The sequence below is a fragment of the Poecile atricapillus genome, chromosome 1 (genome assembly GCF_030490865.1).
Source record: "Poecile atricapillus isolate bPoeAtr1 chromosome 1, bPoeAtr1.hap1, whole genome shotgun sequence".
In the NCBI taxonomy this organism is placed as follows: Eukaryota; Metazoa; Chordata; class Aves; order Passeriformes; family Paridae; genus Poecile; species Poecile atricapillus.
In genome coordinates this window covers 103,484,558-103,505,411 of record NC_081249.1, presented here as the reverse complement: position 1 = coordinate 103,505,411, position 20,854 = coordinate 103,484,558, and the positions used below count along the sequence as shown (strand labels likewise).

Below are 20,854 nucleotides of genomic sequence, written 5' to 3'. Positions count from 1 at the left end.
CTCCACAGGGGCTGACTTCTCCTCTGTCCCTCTGTATTGATTATCCCCTTCAATGTGGGGAATTTATTTTCTTCTTTCTTTTTTTCTACCTTTTCCCTTCCCTTCCCTTCCCTTCCCTTCCCTTCCCTTCCCTTCCCTTCCCTTCCCTTCCCTTCCCTTCCCTTCCCTTCCCTTCCCTTCCCTTCCCTTCCCTTCCCTTCCCTTCCCTTCCCTTCCCTTCCCTTCCCTTCCCTTCCCTTCCCTTCCCTTCCCTTCCCTTCCCTTCCCTTCCCTTCCCTTCCCTTCCCTTCCCTTCCCTTCCCTTCCCTTCCCTTCCCTTCCCTTCCCTTCCCTTCCCTTCCCTTCCCTTCCCTTCCCTTCCCTTCCCTTCCCTCTTTTCATGGCTTGCAGAATGTGCCCAGGAAAGCAAGTGATGGCATAGGAATACCCATTTTCATTTTCAGGTGGAGCTGGTCACTTTGGGAAGTCTCTGCCTGTCCCTATTGTGGTGACCCAATCATGTCTCATGTGCTCTGAAGCTGAAGCTCTGGAGCTGTGCTCATGTGCCCCAGCTGAACCCCATTCCCAGCTACTTCTGCACAATTCCTATGGTTATTGCAGCCCTTCAGAAGCAAAAGGTAGATTAAGCACACTTTTGATGAGCACATGATGTCCCCCAGCTCACCAACCTTGAGCAGTCCTCCTGCAGCCAGCAAAAAGCAGGGGAGAAGATGGAAAGGTTTTTGTGCTTCCTGGCAGCTCATTCAGTCAGTAGTGGGAGGAAGCTGGGATGTGGAGACACGGGCGCCTGTGAGGAGACTGTCTGCCTGGCAAGGGACTGCTAGATGAGCTGCTGTGAAAGAACTGCAGGATGGTGATGGCAAGAGGGGAGTAGGCTGGGGGTGAGGAAAGGGGAGGTATCACATTTTTGAAGTTTGTTCTTCACTCCATAGGCAGCTCAGGGAAAGTTGACAACGATCCATGGCCTTCCTTGGCACTCAGTGAGCCAGCTCACTGCTGGCATTGACTTCAGTCAAGCTTGGGCTTGAAGTCAATGGCCTTGTGCCCACTACTGCCAGCACTGAATTTGGCACCATATCTGAAAACAGCTCTTATTTTAAGCTTTTAGTTCAGGGTTGGTTTCCCCCCACACATGCTTCTCTCCTTCTTCCTCTTCTTTCTTTTTTTTTTTTTTTTTTTTTTTTTTTTAACCACATAAATCCTACTCCTCTTTTTCAAATGGCCTTGCAGAACCAGGGGAAACATTTACCAGGGGATGTGGTATCTTTCCCAGGACTTGTGGTCACCAGACTGGAACTGAGGCAGGGCAGGGTGGCAGGGGCATGGGCTGCCTCTGACTACCAGAAGCTTAGACAAGGTTATTGTAACACCCCTGAAAGTATTTTCCAGATGAAAACCTGAAAAATGAGGCTCCTGCAGACTAAAAATCTTCAATGAGATAAAATACAAAAAGAACCCTCAATCTCTGCCTCTATTAACATTTACCACTCACTTCACTCTCCACAGCCACATAATTTTGTCTAAATTTTTTTGTGTCACCCACATCCCTGCAATATTAAGGAGTTTAGGAACAGACATTAAAACCAATTCCTTTTCAGAAAGCAAGGCTGGTAATTTGGAGCAGAAGTTCACGGTTTCACCATCAGTCCCTTTGTGAGACTTTCTCAGATCATGTCACACAGGGGAAGGTGGGGAGATGCCTCCAGAGAGAAGATTATTCAAGGGTGTTTTAAAGGACACCAATGCTTTGCTGCTCAGTTGAAGGAGTTTTACTCCCTTTGGCTTGACCAGAAGCAGTGTCCTACTCACAGGGTACCTTGTAAACCAAATAATATATGACTTTCATTGATATCTGAAGGTGCTTCTTCCTAACCTGCAGTTCCAAAAAATAGTCCTCTCATGGGGCCCAGACATACAGGAATGGGCCCATACCTCTCAAAGAACCTAACACTGCAGAGCATTCACGTTTTTAAATTAATTTAATAACTGCCTGAGATAATGAAAAGAATAAACAAATGTCATGATCCATCTATGCATATTTCCTCTGTAATTATGATCACGGTTTTCTGTCAGTATCCAGAATTTCAATTGAAAGACCTTCTGTGTTATATATAGATCAGGAGATGTTTGGTTTAGGCCCTGTATACTTAAAGGGATGGATCAAATATGTATATTTTTAAAAACCCTGAAACAACTACCCCTTGGTTGTCTGGAGAATGAGAGATGGGGCAGGAGAATTAAGTGAGAAGAGCACAGTGTTATCAGGAGGAAACACTGAAAAACATTTCCAGGGTGAAAGGTGGCAAAATCCCCTTTTCAGATGAAGGGTATGAGTCTACAGAAAAATGTTTGTTAGGGATTTTTTTTCCCAGGTTGATGAATGACGGATGTTCTTCTAATTATGCCCTTGAGGGCTGGATTTTCAGGCTGGCTATGCCCCATTGGCTCCAGTTTCCCTCTCAGTGCTGGTGATCAGTGGAGACTGGGTGAAGTAGGCCAGAGACCCACCACAAAATCCTACCATGGACCACCCTCTCCTGGGGAGTGTTTTTTCTTTCCAAAAATGGACATTGTTTCCCAATAATGTCATTGCAGGCAGTGGATATCCATCCCCTGATGCTGCCAGAATTTAGGAAGCAGAGAAGGGTGGTGCATTTCCACAGGGAGGACTTAGAGTGACATAGAGTGGAGAAGATTTTCCTAAATGTAGGACAGAGACTGGGCAAACCTAAGTGGTCAGGGCATGGACTAGATGACCTACTAGATCTCTTCACATTCCTGATCTGTGATTTATAAATGCACTTTTCAGTCTCAGCAAGTGACTCCAGTAACTGAGTTTTCTGTCTCCATTGCCTTTTAATTTTTCCTCCTGATGCTTGGAGATGTTCCCAATTATATGTTCTCATAAGCAAAAACATGAAGTTCAAGCCTGGGAGATGCTCAGAAGACACCTTCCTGCATCCTGCAGTTTTATTCTGAGTAGGCATCCTGGAGCTCTGCTCATTCTGTAAGAAATAGCTGTTGCTGCCATTTACTGAGTTCTTACCAATCTGAAGGTATTTTCCCTCTTCCATGAAGTAAATGGTTTTCTTGTTGCATTATAAATCTGGTTCTCTAATGGTGATCACTTCAAGCCACCTATAATAATACAGTCTCATTGTATCACATCCGGATTTTTCACACTGAGGATGAGTTTTGGTCTGAATTCTGCTTTCATTGCTACCTGTAGGTGATTAATTGTGCTGTTCATGACTTGTCTTTAACAGTGAGATAGAGGTACCTCAATGTAGCCTTCCAGTTTGTTTAAAGAGGCTGAAGACCTCTATGAAGGATCAGAAAATGTGATGTAGGCCTAGGGAGATACATGAATCCTACTTCAGGGCCAGCTAAAACATTCCCAGGCCTCTCAAGTGCCACCTTACACACCTGATTAGAAAACTGAGCCGCTGCCTCATAGTACAGCCTCTCTCGGAGACTTGGAATGTTCCTCATTTGCCTGAAGCTCAGGCTGTGAAATTCTCTCTCTGCTCCTGCCACACCCTGCCTGCTTCCCTTGCTGCTGGGACATGCTGTGCTGGAGTATTTATCATTTATATTCTATTACTGATGAGCTGCTTTGGCTTCTTGCCTGATTTGTGTTTCAGCTCATTCCTGGGAGTTGCTGATAGGCTTTCTGGGATAAGTTTTCACAGATTCCTGGTGTCAAGTGCTAGGGGTTGGATATATCTCATTCAGCTCTGTGCTTATACCATTCAGATATCTGTGCTCCTGCTCAGTGTCTGTGTTTCCTACACAGAGCAGAAAATAAGCGCTTCTAAGTCATGATGGTATCTTACTATAGGTCTCAAAAGCACAAAGGGCTAACTACTGCCTAGATGTGGCTTTTTGCTTTCCATGAACTTAAGAAGAATCCCGAAGGACTGCTGTGAGGTCTGCACTGCAGAGGTTTGCAGTCAGGTGACAATCATACTATTCAGAGACTCATGTCTCACTTTCAAGGACATCTTCAAGGATCTCTCTGAGATACTGGAACACACAGTATATCACCAACAAGTTTTTTATCCACCAGCTCAGGTTCACATCTAAGGCAGGATGAATTGCCTTCTGGAGGGGCCCCTCTCCAAACAGGGAGCACCATGTGCATGTGAGCACCAGTGTGTATGGGACCGAGAGGAACTGCAGGGCAGAATTTCTGATGATTAAATCATAGAATCATTTAGGTTGGAAAATACCTCTATGATCTTTCAGTCCAACCAATAACTTAACACTGCCAAATCCACCACTTTTTCCTTTCCCTTGACATTCACTGGCAATGCCTTCTGCTTGCAGTATGTTTAACACACCTCTTAAATACGGGTATGAAGTATATATAGCTAGCAGAGTGGTAGTTTCCCTTCCAAGTTTGCCACTGATTATCTAGTGCCAGAAATGCCAAACTCCAGTCACCCAGGAATTTGTCAGTGTAGGCCTATTCATCCCCAGCAAGGATTTAATACCTCCAGTTTTGGTTAAGGGCTCAATTTTAGCTCTCTTTGCATCTCATTTAACTTCTGAAGAATGTGGATGCTACAGTAATAAAGTGAAATGCACCCCAAAATGTGTTTGCTAATAAACCGAACTACCCAAGACGACTTGGGATGAAGGAGAGAAGGAAAATGTGTTAAAAATGTGTAAATATGTGTTGAAGTTGTGTTGTCATGATCAGATGCCATCAGATTATTGATGCAGCCAGCTAGAAAGTTGTTTTATGGGAATAAATAACTTTTTTGACTACCCTAAGAAAGCCATAAAGATACAAAGAGTTACACACCAGGCTTCTGCTGATCTTTGTGGGTGCTCAGGAAGAAGGGTACAGCCCTATAAGATGCATATCAGCATTTGTTCTTTTTTTGTCCTGGAAAAGTTGGCAATTGGACAGTAGAAGAGCCACCACTGTGGGATGTTCTTCTTCTCTCCCATGGTAACATATGTGCTGGTATTCATGGATCCCTTCCTGGATTTGATTTTGCTACTCTTTCTGCACATTATCCCACTGAGCTTTTGCACTGTGGTTTTTGGAGACTAGAGAAACAGACTTATCTGTGTGCAACAGTGGTTGAATCAGTGGAGGCCCTTGGCATTAACTCTAAGTGAAAGCATATGTTTGCAAATTTGGTGACTTTTCCCTAGGCCTCACAGGGGATTTTCTCCATAATTAATTACATGACATTTAGCATAATCCTTTGAGAGTGTGTGAGACAGATGCTGAATGCAAAGTAATGATAACACCAATGTTGCTTTTTTTCCCAAATGCCACAGTCTTGGAGGATCCAGATTTCTTTTATCATGGAACTGATGGGCCATTTTTTACTCTGTTGAGAGGTCTGTGCTCTTGATTCTTCAGCAAACAACATTCCCCATAGGATTTATCCTGTTGAACTTGACATATGCCCCTGGAGCTTTGTGCAGACTCCCCTCAGTAATGGACAGAATTGCACACACTGCTAAATGGTGTTTCTTCCCACCTACCTTAAATACCTACTTTATATGAGATAAATCACTCTTCATAGTTGCTCATTTTTCTCAACAGCTTTATCTAGGCACCTGTTTACAGAAAGCTTTAATTAAATCAGTTGGACATAGGTGACTAAACTGTGTTTTAATGGTTTTTTGCATGTGCTTGTCTCCTCAGAGCTCTGTCCAAGACTCCTTTGGTTTTGGCCCTGAATCAAACCCAGCACTGCAAGCAGCTTGAAGGCCTGGTGGTTTCTCAGGTGCAGCTGTGCCGCAGCAACCTGGAGCTAATGCAGACCATTATTCAGGCAGCACGAGAAGTGATAAAAACCTGCCGTAAAACTTTTTCAGACATGCGGTGGAACTGCTCTTCAATAGAGCTGGCTCCTAACTACTTGCTGGACTTAGAGAGAGGTAAACAGCACAGCTGGCTCTCTTGGGACTGGAGTCAGTAGTCAGCCTGTGTATGTGTGTGTGTATGTGTGTGCTGGAGATAGAAATGGTCTTGTTCCTGGGAGGCCATGGAGGGACTACAAAGCTCACTTGTCCTGTTCTCTGAGACCACATTCATCACCACAGTGCCAGTCATGTCTAGAGGCTCTTGGGTCCAAGACCTGGTTTGCCACAGCTCTTACAAAGCAGACCACCATTCTGGTCTGCTCATCCCACTGGGAGTCATGGGATGAGCACAGGAGCAAAAGGAGGCAGGAGATTCCATGGAAGGGCTTATCCACATGCTCTAAGAGCAAATCACACCACAGTGAACAAGATGCCTAAATCCATGTGACTCCTTGTCCACTGGGATGTTGTCTTATGTTGAAGAGTTCACTTAGGAGATTTGCTCCACTAGTTAGTGGTGCCATGGGACTTCTCAGCTCCAGAGAGCTGGTGTGTTGGCTGCTCTGTGGGACACAGACTTTGTGAGTATTTTTTGGGGGAATGTTTATCTGGCCCAGGAAGCTGAGCTGGAGTTCTTTTCTCTTCCAGGCACAAGGGAGTCAGCATTTGTGTATGCCCTGTCTGCTGCTGCCATCAGCCACACCATTGCCAGAGCCTGCACCACCGGGGACCTCCCTGGCTGTTCCTGCGGTCCCATCCCAGGTGAGACACCTGGACCTGGGTATCGATGGGGAGGATGTGCAGACAACCTCAACTATGGTCTTATCATGGGGTCCAAATTTTCAGATGCTCCCATGAAGATGAAAAAATCAGGATCACAAGCCAATAAACTGATGCATCTGCACAACAGTGAAGTAGGGAGACAGGTAACAAATCCACAAGAGTTATTGTACTTGTGTAGTGTTGGTCACTCAGTGAGGTTCAGTGTCTCTATCTTCTTCTAGTGAAGGGAGCAGGTTTCTCCCAGATTGCTCTGAACTCCTTTGGTGTGCTGAGAATGGTGTCTGTACAACTCACCCTGTGACTCAGGGAGTCCCAAATGCTATTATCAGCCCTGTTTAACCATGGGTGAGATGCCTCATTGCCACCTGTTGCACAGCCAAAGTTGACTCCGGCTTGCCTACCCCAGGAGGTGTGGTGGGGATGGGTCCCATCATGCTCTGCCAAGGGCATTGGGCAGGCAAAATGTTGTGTAAATGTGGAGGATTATCATCTGCCAGATGCATCCAGCAGAAGTTGCCTACAGCCATCCCTACAGCCAGGAGGGGGGATAATTTTCCTTTTTAAACTGCTATGCTAGCAATTATTCTCATATCTGGCATAAGCTGCTTTTAACAGCTTGCATCCAGTGGAGGGATAATATTTACCATGTGCAGTGCCTGGTGTGCACTGATGTGCAAATCCCTATAGCAGCCCTCCACGCAGCTGAAGAAACGGATTGCGGGGGGATATAAAACTGACCCCTGCACCCATCTCTGGGGCTCCAGTGGTTCCACAGACTGCTCCTACTGCACAGCTTGGTCCTTCCAGGGCTGCCTCTGCAGACAAACTTGGAGCATGCTGAGCTCATTGGGAGATTGCTGTGTAGCTACAGTCTGAGTCCACTTTTTCAGAACACAGCCATGCTGAACTTTCCCTCCCTGGCTCTTTTTTTTTTTTTTTCTGCTATTCCCACACTATTGGGTTTGTTTGCTTGGGGTTTGGGGTTTTTTAAAATTTTTATTTTATTTTTGTAATGTCTTGAGTTTTTGTTTCAATTGCAACGGGAAAATTTTTGTTTGGGACCTTGAGTTGCCATGGCTGGTGCATTCAGCCCTTCCTGCCATCCTGCCATGTTCCATAGAAATGAGAATAGTACAGAATCAAAGTAAAAGGCTATTTTGGCCCCATAACCAGCAGAAAGGCAGGGTGAGAGTGCACTGAATTCAATAAAGCCATGATATCTCTCTTACCAAAGCCCAGAGCTGCTGGAGATTGAAATTGATGTTAACTGTCTATTTATGGAATGCTTTGATATTCATCTCCATAGGAATTTAGAGGGTGGAAATGCAGCCCAATATAGATAGCTGATCAAAATTCAAAATACTCTTCTGTCTTGTGGCTGCAAAGGAGCACTTGTGAAAGTAGTCCTGGACGGATAGTGATCACCAAAGTGCTGCAGGATCTCATTCGCTTTGCAAAGTAGTGACTCTAAACTGCTTGTGCAGAAACGAGAACAGCAGTACTCTTCTATAGCAGTTCCTGCTAAGGAATTACCTTCATTAGGAAGCTAGTGGGATGTCTGGCAGTAAGGGAAGGGCATTTCCTAACTCCTGCATTCCTTTTTGCAGGTCTTGAAAGCCTCTCTTGAAATGAAATGTAAGTGCCATGGAGTTTCTGGGTCATGCTCTATCAAGACCTGTTGGAAAGGCCTTCAAGAACTGCAAGACATTGCACTGGACCTCAAAACCAAATATTTATCTGCCACTAAGGTTGTTCACCGGCCCATGGGCACACGCAAATACCTCGTGCCAAAGGATATTGATATCAGACCAGTTAAGGAGACAGAGCTGATTTATCTGCAGAGCTCACCTGATTTCTGCATGAAGAATGAAAAAGTGGGGTCACATGGGACCCAGGACAGGTGAGAACTTCTGCAGTGGGTGCTCACTGTACTCTGATGCCAAAGAGAAAAGGGCCAGAGGGGAACATGTATGAATAAGGGTGACATATACATGCAGGTAAAGCACATCTCTAACATACAATATGGTTTATCAATGCCTAATCCTGTTAATGATGGCTGTGGACAAACAGGGCTTGCTGGCACATTTTCCATTACACAATCAGTCACAAGATACATTTCAAAATTCCCTGGGCAGCTCACCTCCACGGGAACTTGTAAGGATCAAGTAGCTGCTTTATACTGTGCTGAGTCTCAGTCATTTCTTGCAGTCACTGCTGATTAGAAGAGTTGTTATTCTAAGGCTCTCCTAAGCAGGCAAATGTTAACCCAGTTAGAACCAGCATTCCTAGATTGTCTTAAAAAAAAAAAACCCAACACTATAAAGATGATATTTAATTTTTTTCTTCCACTGCATAGTAAAGGTCCAAGTGTGTTTGTATTGCTTATGACTCTGCAGAGAAATTTCTTTATTGCATTAATATTAGGGATTTAAGGTCATTATGATCAAGGACAGCCTCCACTGGGCAGCATACTGTCCCCTTTCACAGCAGACAGATGTGCCTTTCTCTTCCTACTGTCTGTTTAATTTCCTCCAAGACAAACTAATTAAACATTTCAACAATCTGAGCATCTCTAGGTGGGCAGGCCCATCTGATAACTCTAGAGCTGACCCATCAACAGACAAAAAAGTGTGTGTTTCCAGAATTTTCCTAACTTTTGTTAGGTGGCTGCAATGGCTGGATTTCAACCTCTCTCTTTAGTTGCTGTCTTTCTGGCTTACCTTTCCTTAGATAGCTCTCATAATTCTTTTTTGCTCTTTTGTTATCTCATGGTGGCAGCTCAGTCAAGTTGCAAGGAGTGTGTGCCTGGCCTTTCATTTGCTGAAATGAAATGACCCAAATGCAGACAAGATAAATAATATATGCATGTGGGGATGTGGCAGCTAGACATGGGTTAATGGTGGGCTTGGCACTGCTGGTGGACTTGATGATTTTAGAGGGCTTTTACAGCCTAAATGATTCTGCTTCAGCATTTAACTGGTGGAGCTGATCAGTGGATAAGACAGCTGAGTGAGGCAAGACTGTCTTTTTTGTCCCCTGATGTTATATGACAGTTAATGTTGTGTATCCTCTGACATCAGTGGCTGGACTGCTTTACAACAGCACTTATCTGACATCTCTGTGGTGGGAACACCAGACTTACCTTTACTGCCAGTGGAGCATTAATTATCAAGTGAAGATATTTATGAGTCATTGAGAATAGCAGGGAAAAAGCTTGTATTGAAACTGGTTTGTGAATGTCATCTGAGTGGAAGTGAAGTTTCTGTGGATTTGTATGGATTTTGACATATTTGTGCCTTGAAAAATACCTCTTTGTTGTGTCTTCTGTTTTGCAAGGAAAAAATTGGTGAAGATTATTTGGAAATTAGTTTTATAGGAATTGCATTAAATGAACGGGTTGTGTCAAAACAAAGTTGAATTCATTACAGATTTGCCAAGTAAAACTGGCAAATTTCATGAGCTGAAATCCTTTCAAGGGACAGGGAGGTGTGACTTCTTCATCTAATCTTATTTCACAGCAGATTTTTACTTTTTATCCCATCTAGGGATGAAAAACATGTTAAGGTCCTGGATTTTTTTTTTCCTTCTGAGGAAAGGAAAATGTGTATTGCAGGCATCTGTTTATCCCAAGCTGGATGACAGCCATGGTTGTGAACCTGCCAGCCAAGGGTCCACAGGAAGTGAGCTTGAGTGAGGATTTAGAAGACCAGGATATTAAGGCAGGAGGGGGATGACTTTCAAAAGGAACTTGACAAGAAATACTCCTCATTCTCAGATGTGCGAGAGGGTGATGGCCATGGGAGGGGAGGAGGGTGAGATAGTCCTGTACTGAGATTCAGGCATCACTCAGACCAGGTTTTAAGGTCATGTGTAGTTGGGCTTGTCCATGCAGTCCATCTGCAGCCTCTTGAGAAGGTGCCTGGTGTCTTGGCATGTGTAATACAAGCCATAGCAACTCCTTTCCTGAACTAAATTACTAGAGGAAATAAATGTAAAACACAGTGTGTTTGAAGATTTGTTCACGTTTCCTGGGGGGAGCAGGGAAAGGGAGGGGATCTTCCCTAGCCTCCTCCTCCCATGGATGCCTTTTTCTCTTTGCAAATTTTCTCTCATGAAGAGAGTGCCTAAATGCATATTAAATGTGGTGACTGTTCCAGCCTGCCACAGAGCTGCAGAAATAATGCCTAATGACAGGGATAAGGTAGAAGGAGCACAAAAGGAATGCTCTTAGAGAAAGGGCATGGCAAAATGTGGTTCATATTTACTCTAGAAAGATGTAAAAATGCTCACATGGGAATAGCTCAAACCTGTTTTTATTTAATGGGTCATGTCCTGGAGGCATTTGAACATTTTATCTTTAGGCACATCAAAATTTTCTGGATGTAGTTCCCACTGTTTCCAAGTAGTATGGTTTTTAAGGCCAGTCATGGCAATGAAGTCAAAAAGTTTGTGTTTTTGTTTTTTTTTTTGTTGTGGTCCCTCATTTGGTCTACTCTCTCTTCAACCACCTTTCCATTTCCTTTCTGGCCTTTTTCTGGGTGCAGAGGTCAATCCATGCCTAGGCTGTTACAGTGCAGTCCCCTATGTCCACAACCTAGGAGACTTTGATCTGGTCATCTTCAGTATTTTCCAGCCCTGCTTTCTGCCTCCAGAGGGATTGGATTTGGAGGGGGTAATATGCCATTAATGCTCCCTTTTCTTGTTGCTTGATTAAAATATTCATATTGAAGCATTTTTGTGACAAAAAATGAGCAGTTTTGCAGCATATCCAGGGAAAGGCCTTTTCCTCCTCCCTCTTCCCAAGGTCTGGTTCTTGTTCATAGCATGCTAATGGAAACAGGATAGAGGTTGATGGTTAAGTTGCAACACCTTGGATGTGTTGGATTTCACTGTATGCTGTAGAAAACAATCCTGCACTGCCAGGTGGGTGGAAGGGATAATCTAATTGATGACCCCTCTAATGTGGGGGATCATATTATGTAGACTTATTGTGTGTTTTTCAGGCAGGAAAGAGAATTATTTGTAGATGAACCATATGAAAATCCACTCAGAAAATGAGCCCCTGGTTACTCAGAAGCCTTTTAGAGCTCTTTCCTGAAAGTATTTCAAAGCCTTCTTCAGAACAAGCCCGAAACATTTTCTAAGACACTTCGAAGTTTCTTAGCTTGTTGAGATTTAGAAATGGTTTGGAAATCTCTATGCCTCCAAGCGCTCAGGGTATATCCAGATTTCAAGGTCAGGGAACTAAACTCAAACCTGAAGTTTGAGGCCTCTTTGAAAAGCTGATTAAGGAGCTGATTTTTGCAACTGGTACCCAATTCTCCTGCAAACAAGACTTACTGTCACATTGACTCCAGCCAAACTCTATGTGCTTATATACCACCATCACACTTTCATAACAAATTAAAAATGGTCTGGAGAAAAGTCTAAAGAAGCTGATCTGTGAAGTTGCAAGTAAAACTTTCAATACAACAAATCAACCACTGGGAAAAAATGTAAATCTTCCCCTTCTTAGAGATTTCTTGGACAAAAGTACTTTTTCATCTTTTAACAAAGTAGTTCAGTTGCTCCTGCCTGAAAAAATCACTGCCAGCTTTGAGTAATGAAAAATAATGGCAGATTATAAAATTGAGATCTCTTTTGTGAGAAAAGAAGCAAAAAAATGAATCCCTTTATAAGTAGGGTGCAATGTATCATGTTTCAAAGGCTGTTTAAGACTCCTTAATGAATCCAATGAAAGGGAAATTCTGCCATGCAGGCAAAAGCATCCAGGCCCTGAAGCTTTGCAGAGATAACAGAGCTGTTTATTACTGATCTTTCCCAGAGCAGTTTTGGAATAATTTTTGAATGTGGGAATGAGCTCTCTTATGCTGCAGAAATCGGCAGCCTAAAAAGAAGTTTTGCAACAAACAATGTGCTGCAGCTTAGCTGGGTTGATCAGTCACTCCTCAGTTGACTCACTGAGGAATGTTTGTGTGCCACTCTGGTGGCTGCTCCTTGCTCACATATCCTTTCTTTACTGCAATATAAAATATTAGTCACAAATGTCTTAGGCTGGTATGCTTTCTTGGATATGAACATGCATGAAGTTGGATGAGCATGCATCTGCTGCTCAGTTTTCAGTGCTCAGTGGCAGCCCTTGGTACCACTTCTTTCCTGCTACCCCAAAAATATGCTTTGTATTGTGTGATAGTGTGGAGATTGTTCAGCCTGTGGAAGAGAAGCCTGGGGAGACATTAAAGGCCCTTCCAGTGCCTAAAGAGAGCTGGAGAGCAACTTTGGACTAGGGCCTGGAGGGACAGGACAAGGGGCAATGGCTTTCCACTGCCAGAGAACAGGGTTAGATAGGATATTGGGAAGAAATTCTTCTCTGTGAGGGTGCTCACTGGAACAGGTTGTTTAGAGAAGTTGTGACTGCCCCATCCCTGGAAGTGTTCCAGGCTATACTGGATGGGGCTTGGGACAACCAGTGGCAAGTGTCCCTACTCATGGCATGGGGGTTGGAACAGGCTGGTCTTTTACTACATTTTCCCCCTGTACTGAGCACTGGTGAGGCTGTACCTTGAGTACTATGTTAGTGTTGCTCCCCTTACTCCAAGGCAGACATGGAAGTGCTGGAGTGTGTCCAGAGAAGGGCTGTTTGAGGGGTCTGAAATATAAGTCCTATGAGGAGTGGCTGAGAGCACAGGCATTGTTGAGTCTGGAGAAGAGGAGGCTCAGGGGAGACCTTATCACACTCTACAGCTCCCTGAAAAGAGATTGTAATCAGGCCATGGCTGGTCTCTTCTCCCAGGAAACCAGTGATAGGACAAAAGGAAATGGCTTCCAGTTGCGCTGAGGGAGGTTCAGGTTTGAGATTAAAAAGATTTTCTTCAGTGATAGATCCTTTAAGCATTGAAACAGGCTGCCTAGGGAAGTCACCAGCCCTGGAAGTGTTTAAAAAAAGTGAACATGGCACTTTGTGATATGGTTCAGTGGACTTGGTGGTATTGAGTCCAGGGTTGGACTTCATGATCTGGGAGGTTTTTCCTGACCTTAATGGTTCTATTCTATAATGCTATGATCTCCAAGGTTCCTTTACAACCAAAACCACTCTGTGATTCTTTGTTTATGTAGGCAATGAAATTTTTTAGCAGAAGCACTCATATGTAGCTGGGGAAGAGTAGTAGTTATGGATAGACAACAGCATTTGATGTTTGCTTTTTGTTACGGCTTCTTTTAGTTTCTGTTAGTGAGGGCACAGGGTAAGATAAGCTTTGAGTAAGTTATAATGAGTTCAATGATAGTTGTTTTTTGGAACAGTTATCAAATATGCTACCCTTTTTTGGATGAGATCTGACAAATTCTGAATAAGAGACAGCAAATAATGCTTTTATGAGTGTCACAGAAGAACTGCAGGAAACCTGCTCTAGCTAAAGATGTCCTTGTACATAGCAGGGGGGCAGGTGGACTAGATGGCCTTTAAAGATTCCTTCCAGCCCAAACTGTTCTGTGATTTTATGAAAGTCAGAAAAACATTACCTTTCTGTTCCTTCCACCTTATTTAGGTGTTATTCTTCTTTCCCAGTGCAACATGCTTGCAGTTGGTGCCCATGTCAGTAATTAGGCCAGCTGTGCTTTTTCTTCTTATTAGTTAATGTGTGGGGAAGACTGAGTTCTTTCTACTTTGAGAAACCTGAATTAGATCATAAAGTTTCCTGAACAGGTTTGTGAATAAAAAATTTATTTGTGAAAGAATAATTTCACATGGTAAAATTGCAATGGATAATGAATCTAGCCCTCTTAAATATATTTAGTCCCTCTGCAACCAAATGGCATTTGAGTTAGAGAAAATTTGGTCTGGGAATGATTTTCCATGGACCTTGATCTTTTCAGGAGCAAGACTGACCTGACACCACCTAGGCTGTTACTGAAGATGTTTCTCTACTCTGCTCTTAAAAGCACTTTCCCTAAAAAACCTGTTCCAGGGTTTTACTATCCTCAGTGTTAGGCTTTTCTTAATTGAAATTTAAACTAAACATAATCTAAAATCTAAAAAACCCAAATAATTTCTTGTCCTCTTTCCTTGGTGTATAAAGAACATTTTTTTTCTCTCCCTGTAGCAATAATCTTTTCTAGAGGGGAAGACACCTCTTTTAGCATACTTCTCTAAATTAGTGCCTTCATTGTTTTCTACGGTCTGGACTGCTCCTCTGGCTCCACTGGGAACATTCCCACATTTAGCTAGATCTTTCTCAAAGTGTGTTGCTTACTTTGCACTTTAATCCACTGTCACAAAATGTCCTCAACTCCTTCTTCCCTAGCATTATACCCAAATTTTTATGCTCACTCTCAACTCCTCATTAATGAAAATACAGGCTAGTTCCAGGATGTCTCTTGACATCTTCTCACTGACATATGCTATTGCTAACTCTTTCTTGTATAGTTGTTTAGCATCAGACTCCAGTCATTCCTTGTGGATGAGAATGCAATTTAAAAGTAGATAACATTCTGCCCTCAAAATCTTATATGAAGCTGTGACCTTGATGTATTCTTAGGAATGTCCATTGTGTTATATATCTCCTGAGGGATTAGAATTATTTTTTCTCTTTCTTTCTTTTATATACTGCTGCATAACTTGACATTACTAGAGCAAGGGGCACCAAAGAAATAAATATGAATTTGATTTAAAAGGGAAAAAAAAACATTAGACAGCAGTACGGTGTTCTGGGATTTGGGACAGCTGGAGTTCATGACAGCAGATGGTCAGAAAGGGCCGAGGGAATCACGCAGCCAAGGGGACGAGATGTCAAGGAAGGAATATCCCTTCTATCATCCCTAATGCAACAGCCCAGGTGCTGGTGGTGTATGAGAAAAAGGACTACAGAAAGGGCTCAGATTTATGGTTACACCTGTAACAGCATCTCCCTCATCCACTGGGAGATGCACTGGGCCAGAAAGGCAGTTGCTGTGCTCCAGAATGACTTTTTTTATGTCCTCATAAAAAGTCCTTATCAATAGGACTGATGGAGTGGGGTTCCAGTGGGTATCTTGTTCCTGTCATCATATGTCATAATTGTGGATGACAGTACAGAGTTGACCTCAATTTGGATCCCAGATGTCAGCTGCGCAACCAAAAAAATTATGTATCCCTCTATCTGCTGATGGGACAGAGTAAATAGGGATTCACAATGAAGTTGTGTGACATTGCTAAGTTGGAATTCATCAATCTTAGAGGTCTTTTCCAATCAAAATAATTCTATGATCTCCCCCTAGCTTTTAAAATTAAAATTCCCACTCTCCATCTGGAGGAAGACTCTTAGAAGTTGTGGAGTGCCCTTCACAACCTCTGCTGGGGAGTCACCCCCATGATGAGGCTGTATGGTGTACTGCAGTGCTTCTGCAAGTGAGGGCTGGAAAGGGGGGGATTTTGGACAGGCATATTGAGTGGGATTTGTCCAGCCAACGCTGCTGACCTTTTCCCTCTTAAAGAAGAAAAAAGAACTGTGACAATGTGAAAGCCTGTTCTTGAGCCAGAATTTTGGCTAGGATTATGGCCGAAGCATATTTTCTCAACAGTCTTCCAAGTTCTCCTAGAGGTTACAGTGTTGTGTTACGATGCAATCTCCTGCCTTCATGTTTTCTCTCTGAGGCTGAGGAAGAGGGCATTTCTCTGAGTTGCTGGAATTGTGCTGGACCAGGCCCAAAACAAATGAGATGGAACTTAACCCATCAGTGGGGAGCCTGGTGAGACCACAGCTGTAGGCTCTTAAAGCTGATGTTCAGGGCAGCTTCTGTGGGTAAACTCTGGTCTTAGGAGTTCCTTGTCTTCCCCCACTGCCTGAGAAACTACCTGCTTCATCTTGTTTAATGAAAAATGAATTTAATTCATATCCAGGCCTATGCTTTAAAACAGAAAACGAAACCTCTGCTTAGTGTCATTGTCAGGAAAGTTTTCTAGAAGCCCATATATGTTTATGCTGGGGTCAAAACTTTGTTTTGGCTATTCAACCCACCCATTCTGAATGTCCCCATTTCCTAATACCAAACTGAGGGAAGCTTGAGGATTTATTTAATAAGATTTTTCTTTTTTCCTTTCTTTGTTCCAGGCTGTGGGCAATGGGGAAGGTATATGGGAAGGCATATCTCCTACTAGACTTTTTTTTTTTTTTTGGGCAAACCACAGGAGTGGATGGAGAGAAAGAGAGAACCCCAGGTCCCAATACAGCAGGTAGAAGAGTTTTGTGTTCTATTTGAATGGGGTAAATATCACTGTTGTGTGCTTTGTATGTTTGGGGAGTGAATGTCCTCAGTGGAGAGCTGGAGTCAGAGTGGACCCGTATTCCTTTCGTTTTAGTGAGCTCCCAGCATGAAATGAAATGGATGCACTGCAAATCCCTCACCACACTTCTGCAGATTCCCCATCTTCCCTAGGTGAACCTCCAGGAAGCAAAATTTCCATCCACTAGCAAAGCTGAGTAAGGTTGACAAATACCCTCCCCTCTTCTAATGTCAACACACCTGTATTTGAACCCTTGCTCTGAATACTTAATGCATTTACTAATACATTTAAGAAGAGTCATTTGGGGGTTTCTTGTGGAGGTGCCACAGCTCACAGGGGCACTAACAAGGCATTTGGTTCAGCATTTGGCAAACACATTCAGTGTGGCTGCGCACTTCAGATTCAGTAGAGGCTTTCAAAGGTTTGTAAATATTTACACACACTCCTGAATGCAAGCTAGTTGCGGGGGGCTTTAAACACTGTACCTGGAGAGGAATGCAAATCAAAGTAACAAACAGGAGGCAGAAAAACTTAAAGAGCGAGAACAAAATCTCAACACTTCACTAATCCCATAACTTCTCCTAAAGTACTACCTCATGAGCAATTCCTATAATTCTCATGGAATTGTTTTCATCTATTCACAGTTGCTTAGCTCAAGGGTCCAAGTTATGCTCCTCTCTCCTCTTCATGCCCCAAAGGAGCCTTAGAGTGTTTCTGTTCAAAATAGACACAAAATAGCCACACAGAAAAATATTTAGGAGATATGTCATCAACCTTTCTTACAGTAGTATCAAAACTCTATCAAATTCACAGACCCATGGTGTTGGAAACACACCAAGAAAGTGCATGCATCTCACCAAATGTGAGCACTTCCATCCTGGGTTGTCTTTACAGTCTGTGGAGAAATGGTGTCTCAAGGACATGGTTCATCTCATCCAAAATTCAATGTCTGGTGCACTTTCATGTCCAGTGAATATTTTAGGAAAAGGGATAGATGGTTTTTGAGGACAGATGTGAAATGGTAATCAATGGATCAATGAAATAGATTCCTCAATTCAGGAGCTTCTTCTGAACACCTCAAGCTATTCACTGGCAAGCAGATAAAATGATTGAATCCAACACAACAACTGATTTATCCCACTGAGTCTGGCTTTAATTAAAAGCAGAAGCAAAACGAGCAGTGAAAGTCTGTGTGATATTTGGTGACTTGTCATACTACCCTGTATTCTTGCCACGCTTCCTGTTCCTGGGTCAGTACTAAGGGTGTTTTGGGGCCAACCACCCAGCTGCTCTTGCTGTGTTGGGAGAAAATCAAAGGGGAAAAGGTGCACAGTTCAGCCCTGCTAGTACTGATTGTGATTTCCCTGATAGGATCAGTGCTGCATAGTGGCTGTAACAGCCTGCTCAGGCTTTTTCCCAGCCTGGGATCTTTGGCATGGAGTCTGTTCAAACACTATCTGGTTGTAGAGCTCCTCCTTTGCCCTTTTCAGGCTAGGCAGTGGTGGACAAATACCTGTGTTTGTTCTTTAGGGTGTCATCTTCTTCCAGCTCCTTTCAGACAGCTTTGGAGCTTGCCTGGGAACACAGATTGCTTGGAATGATTAGTTCTTGTTGTGGAGGTATCCCTATGGCTTTGCTTGTCTGCTCACATGGGAGAGGCCTGGCGCAGCTGACAGGCAGTCTGGATGGTGCCAGCCCCAAACTGAGAGTCAGAACAGGAGTTTAATGTTATTTTGGATGTGATTGCAGCCCAGCACTTTCTCTGCCACCCTCGCAGGCGTAGGGGGCTGTTGGCTGGGTGGTCACTGTGCTGGCTTCACCCAGTGCCTTGCAGAGCTGTCAGGCCCAGCAACACCACACGGCAGTGGTTTGGGAATCCCTGCAGGAATCTGCACTCACTCATAGCATTTTCCTTCTTCCAGACAATGCAACAAGACTTCCAATGGGAGTGACAGCTGCGACTTGATGTGCTGTGGCAGAGGCTACAACCCCTACATGGACAAAGTGGTGGAGCGTTGCCACTGCAAATATCACTGGTGCTGCTACGTGACCTGTAAAAAGTGTGAGAGGACTGTTGAGAGATATGTGTGCAAATGAAAACCCTCCTCTGCCCACCTGGGAGCTGAGACAGCAGCGACACCCCAGCACTATTCAAAGAAAACATTTTCTTGACTAAACATCATTTATCTTTTAAAGACACAGACTTGAGGAGAGATGGTAGGAGGAAAAGCAACAATCATACCGGTAAAAATAAGAATGTAAAATATCTCCTAAAAAGCCACAAACCCACAAATGTTTCCCCCCCACCAATAAAATGCTCTCTGAGAAGATAAAACCTCATTTGGGATGGTATCTTCTTCCAAAGTATTTCCTATGTTTGCCAATGATGTTCAGCCATCAAGTGCCTTAGTATTCGGAGAAAAAAATATAGGAACTTTCCCTGGGGGAAAAAAAGCAGCATTTGTTTCACAGTAACTAAGGCTCACACCTGCCTATGCCTTCTAGCACAGGTACTGGGTCTCCATTAGGACCATCCCAGAAGGGAAAATGCTACAACTTTTCAGAAATAACTGCCTTTGTTGCCAAAGACTTATTTTTTAGCAGGGAATCATCCACTCTGAGTGATAAAAGTGGAAAGACTTCAGGTCAATCCCGTGAAATGAGCAGCTAATTTTAATCTGTCTTTTACACAAGTCTGCGACTTTGAACTTATTGCTGAAGTCATATGAATATGAAGTCATATTCATATAATGAAGAATATGTCCTTGATTTGTCCAGGCTGGACAAAATTCAGCCATGAAAAAAATCCCCTGGAATCTTGGAGGCAGTGAGAGTAGGGCAGGCTGAGAAGGACTTTATGGGGTCCACAAAGCAGCAGTGGAGCCAGCAGGATAAAACAACAAAGTGAAGTCCAAGTCCAGTGGGGAAGTAAAGAAAAAAAGCAAGCTCCTGCTCTCTATCTCTTTGCCCTTTGGGTGTGATACCCTTAGTCACTGACATTCTTCCACATTGACCCATCAAGTCCTTGGGGAAATATGCCACTGGCTTTTTCCCTCACAAAATTATTGGTCCAACCTCAGGAAACTGCAGAGGGTGGAGCACTCCTGGATGTAGGGAGTCAGTAGGTATTCCCAGCAGGAAGGAGTGGAAGTGTGTCAGTCTTTCATGTGGCCCTTCCCTGACACTGCAGAGAACCTCTGTCTGTGGCTGTACATATTTTCTTTTGTAAGCAGATATACAGAAATGTTTATATCTTATGCTTTCATCTGCTTTACTTCCTACATAAATATATCCTTCTGTTATAAACAAGCATGGGCAATAGTATGAAATACATGCTGAAGTTACTGGTGCAACAGCAAAATATTAGATTATTTTTCACTCTTCTACTTGGAAAGCAACTCTGATTTTCCTCCCAAGGATGGGAAAAGAGCATGGTTTGAGGCACTCACTGGCATAGGATAGATAAGTTTCTTTATTCCCTGCCTCCCAAGCCTCTTAATTTTGAGCAGAATTAGCCAAGATACAGTCAAGATAATGAAACAGAGCACTTGGAAAAAAGAAGAGTCACCATTGATGTTTTAGGTTTTTTTTTTATCAGCAATCACTCTCATTGGTAAAATTTCAAAAGAATTGAACAGAAATCAACAACAGAATTCGACAGAATGACTAGGTTGCAAGAGACCTCCAAGGTCATCGAGTCCAACCCATGCCCTAACACCACATTTCCTAGTGCCCCTGAGGAGCTTAATAATAAACATGACTCATACCTCTCATGTTATGGGTGGTTGGCTTTTGGCTCCTGCACACAGAAAGGAGTTGCTGTGCAGGGGAGGTTTTAATATAACCTAGGCTCCCTTATTTGCTTTTTTGTTTGTTTTGTTTGTTTGTTGTTTTGTTTGGTTTTGTTTGTTGGTTGGTCTGTTTGTTTGTTTGTTTGGGTTTTTGTTATTATGGGTTTGTTTTGTTTTGTTTGGCTGG

The 20,854-nt window shown here is 43.3% G+C and overlaps 1 protein-coding gene across 7 annotated transcripts in view; it reads left to right on the top strand.

The window, feature by feature from the left end:
* Nucleotides 1-20,803, top strand: part of WNT11 (Wnt family member 11) — a 27,977-nt gene extending 7,174 nt beyond the window's left edge. For 5 of the 7 annotated variants that reach the window (XM_058829745.1, XM_058829744.1, XM_058829746.1 and 2 more), the window contains 4 exons: nucleotides 5,672-5,907; nucleotides 6,481-6,758; nucleotides 8,223-8,515; nucleotides 18,799-20,803. In XM_058829745.1, the coding sequence (XP_058685728.1) occupies nucleotides 5,672-5,907; nucleotides 6,481-6,758; nucleotides 8,223-8,515; nucleotides 18,799-18,973 (982 nt within the window). In that variant the 3' untranslated portion in view covers nucleotides 18,974-20,803. Of the gene's footprint in view, nucleotides 1-5,671; nucleotides 5,908-6,480; nucleotides 6,759-8,222; nucleotides 8,516-16,703; nucleotides 16,826-18,798 lie in introns of all 7 variants that reach the window. The other 2 variants (XM_058829748.1, XM_058829747.1) reach the window with 2 other exon arrangements.
* Nucleotides 20,804-20,854: the final 51 nt, after the last annotated feature.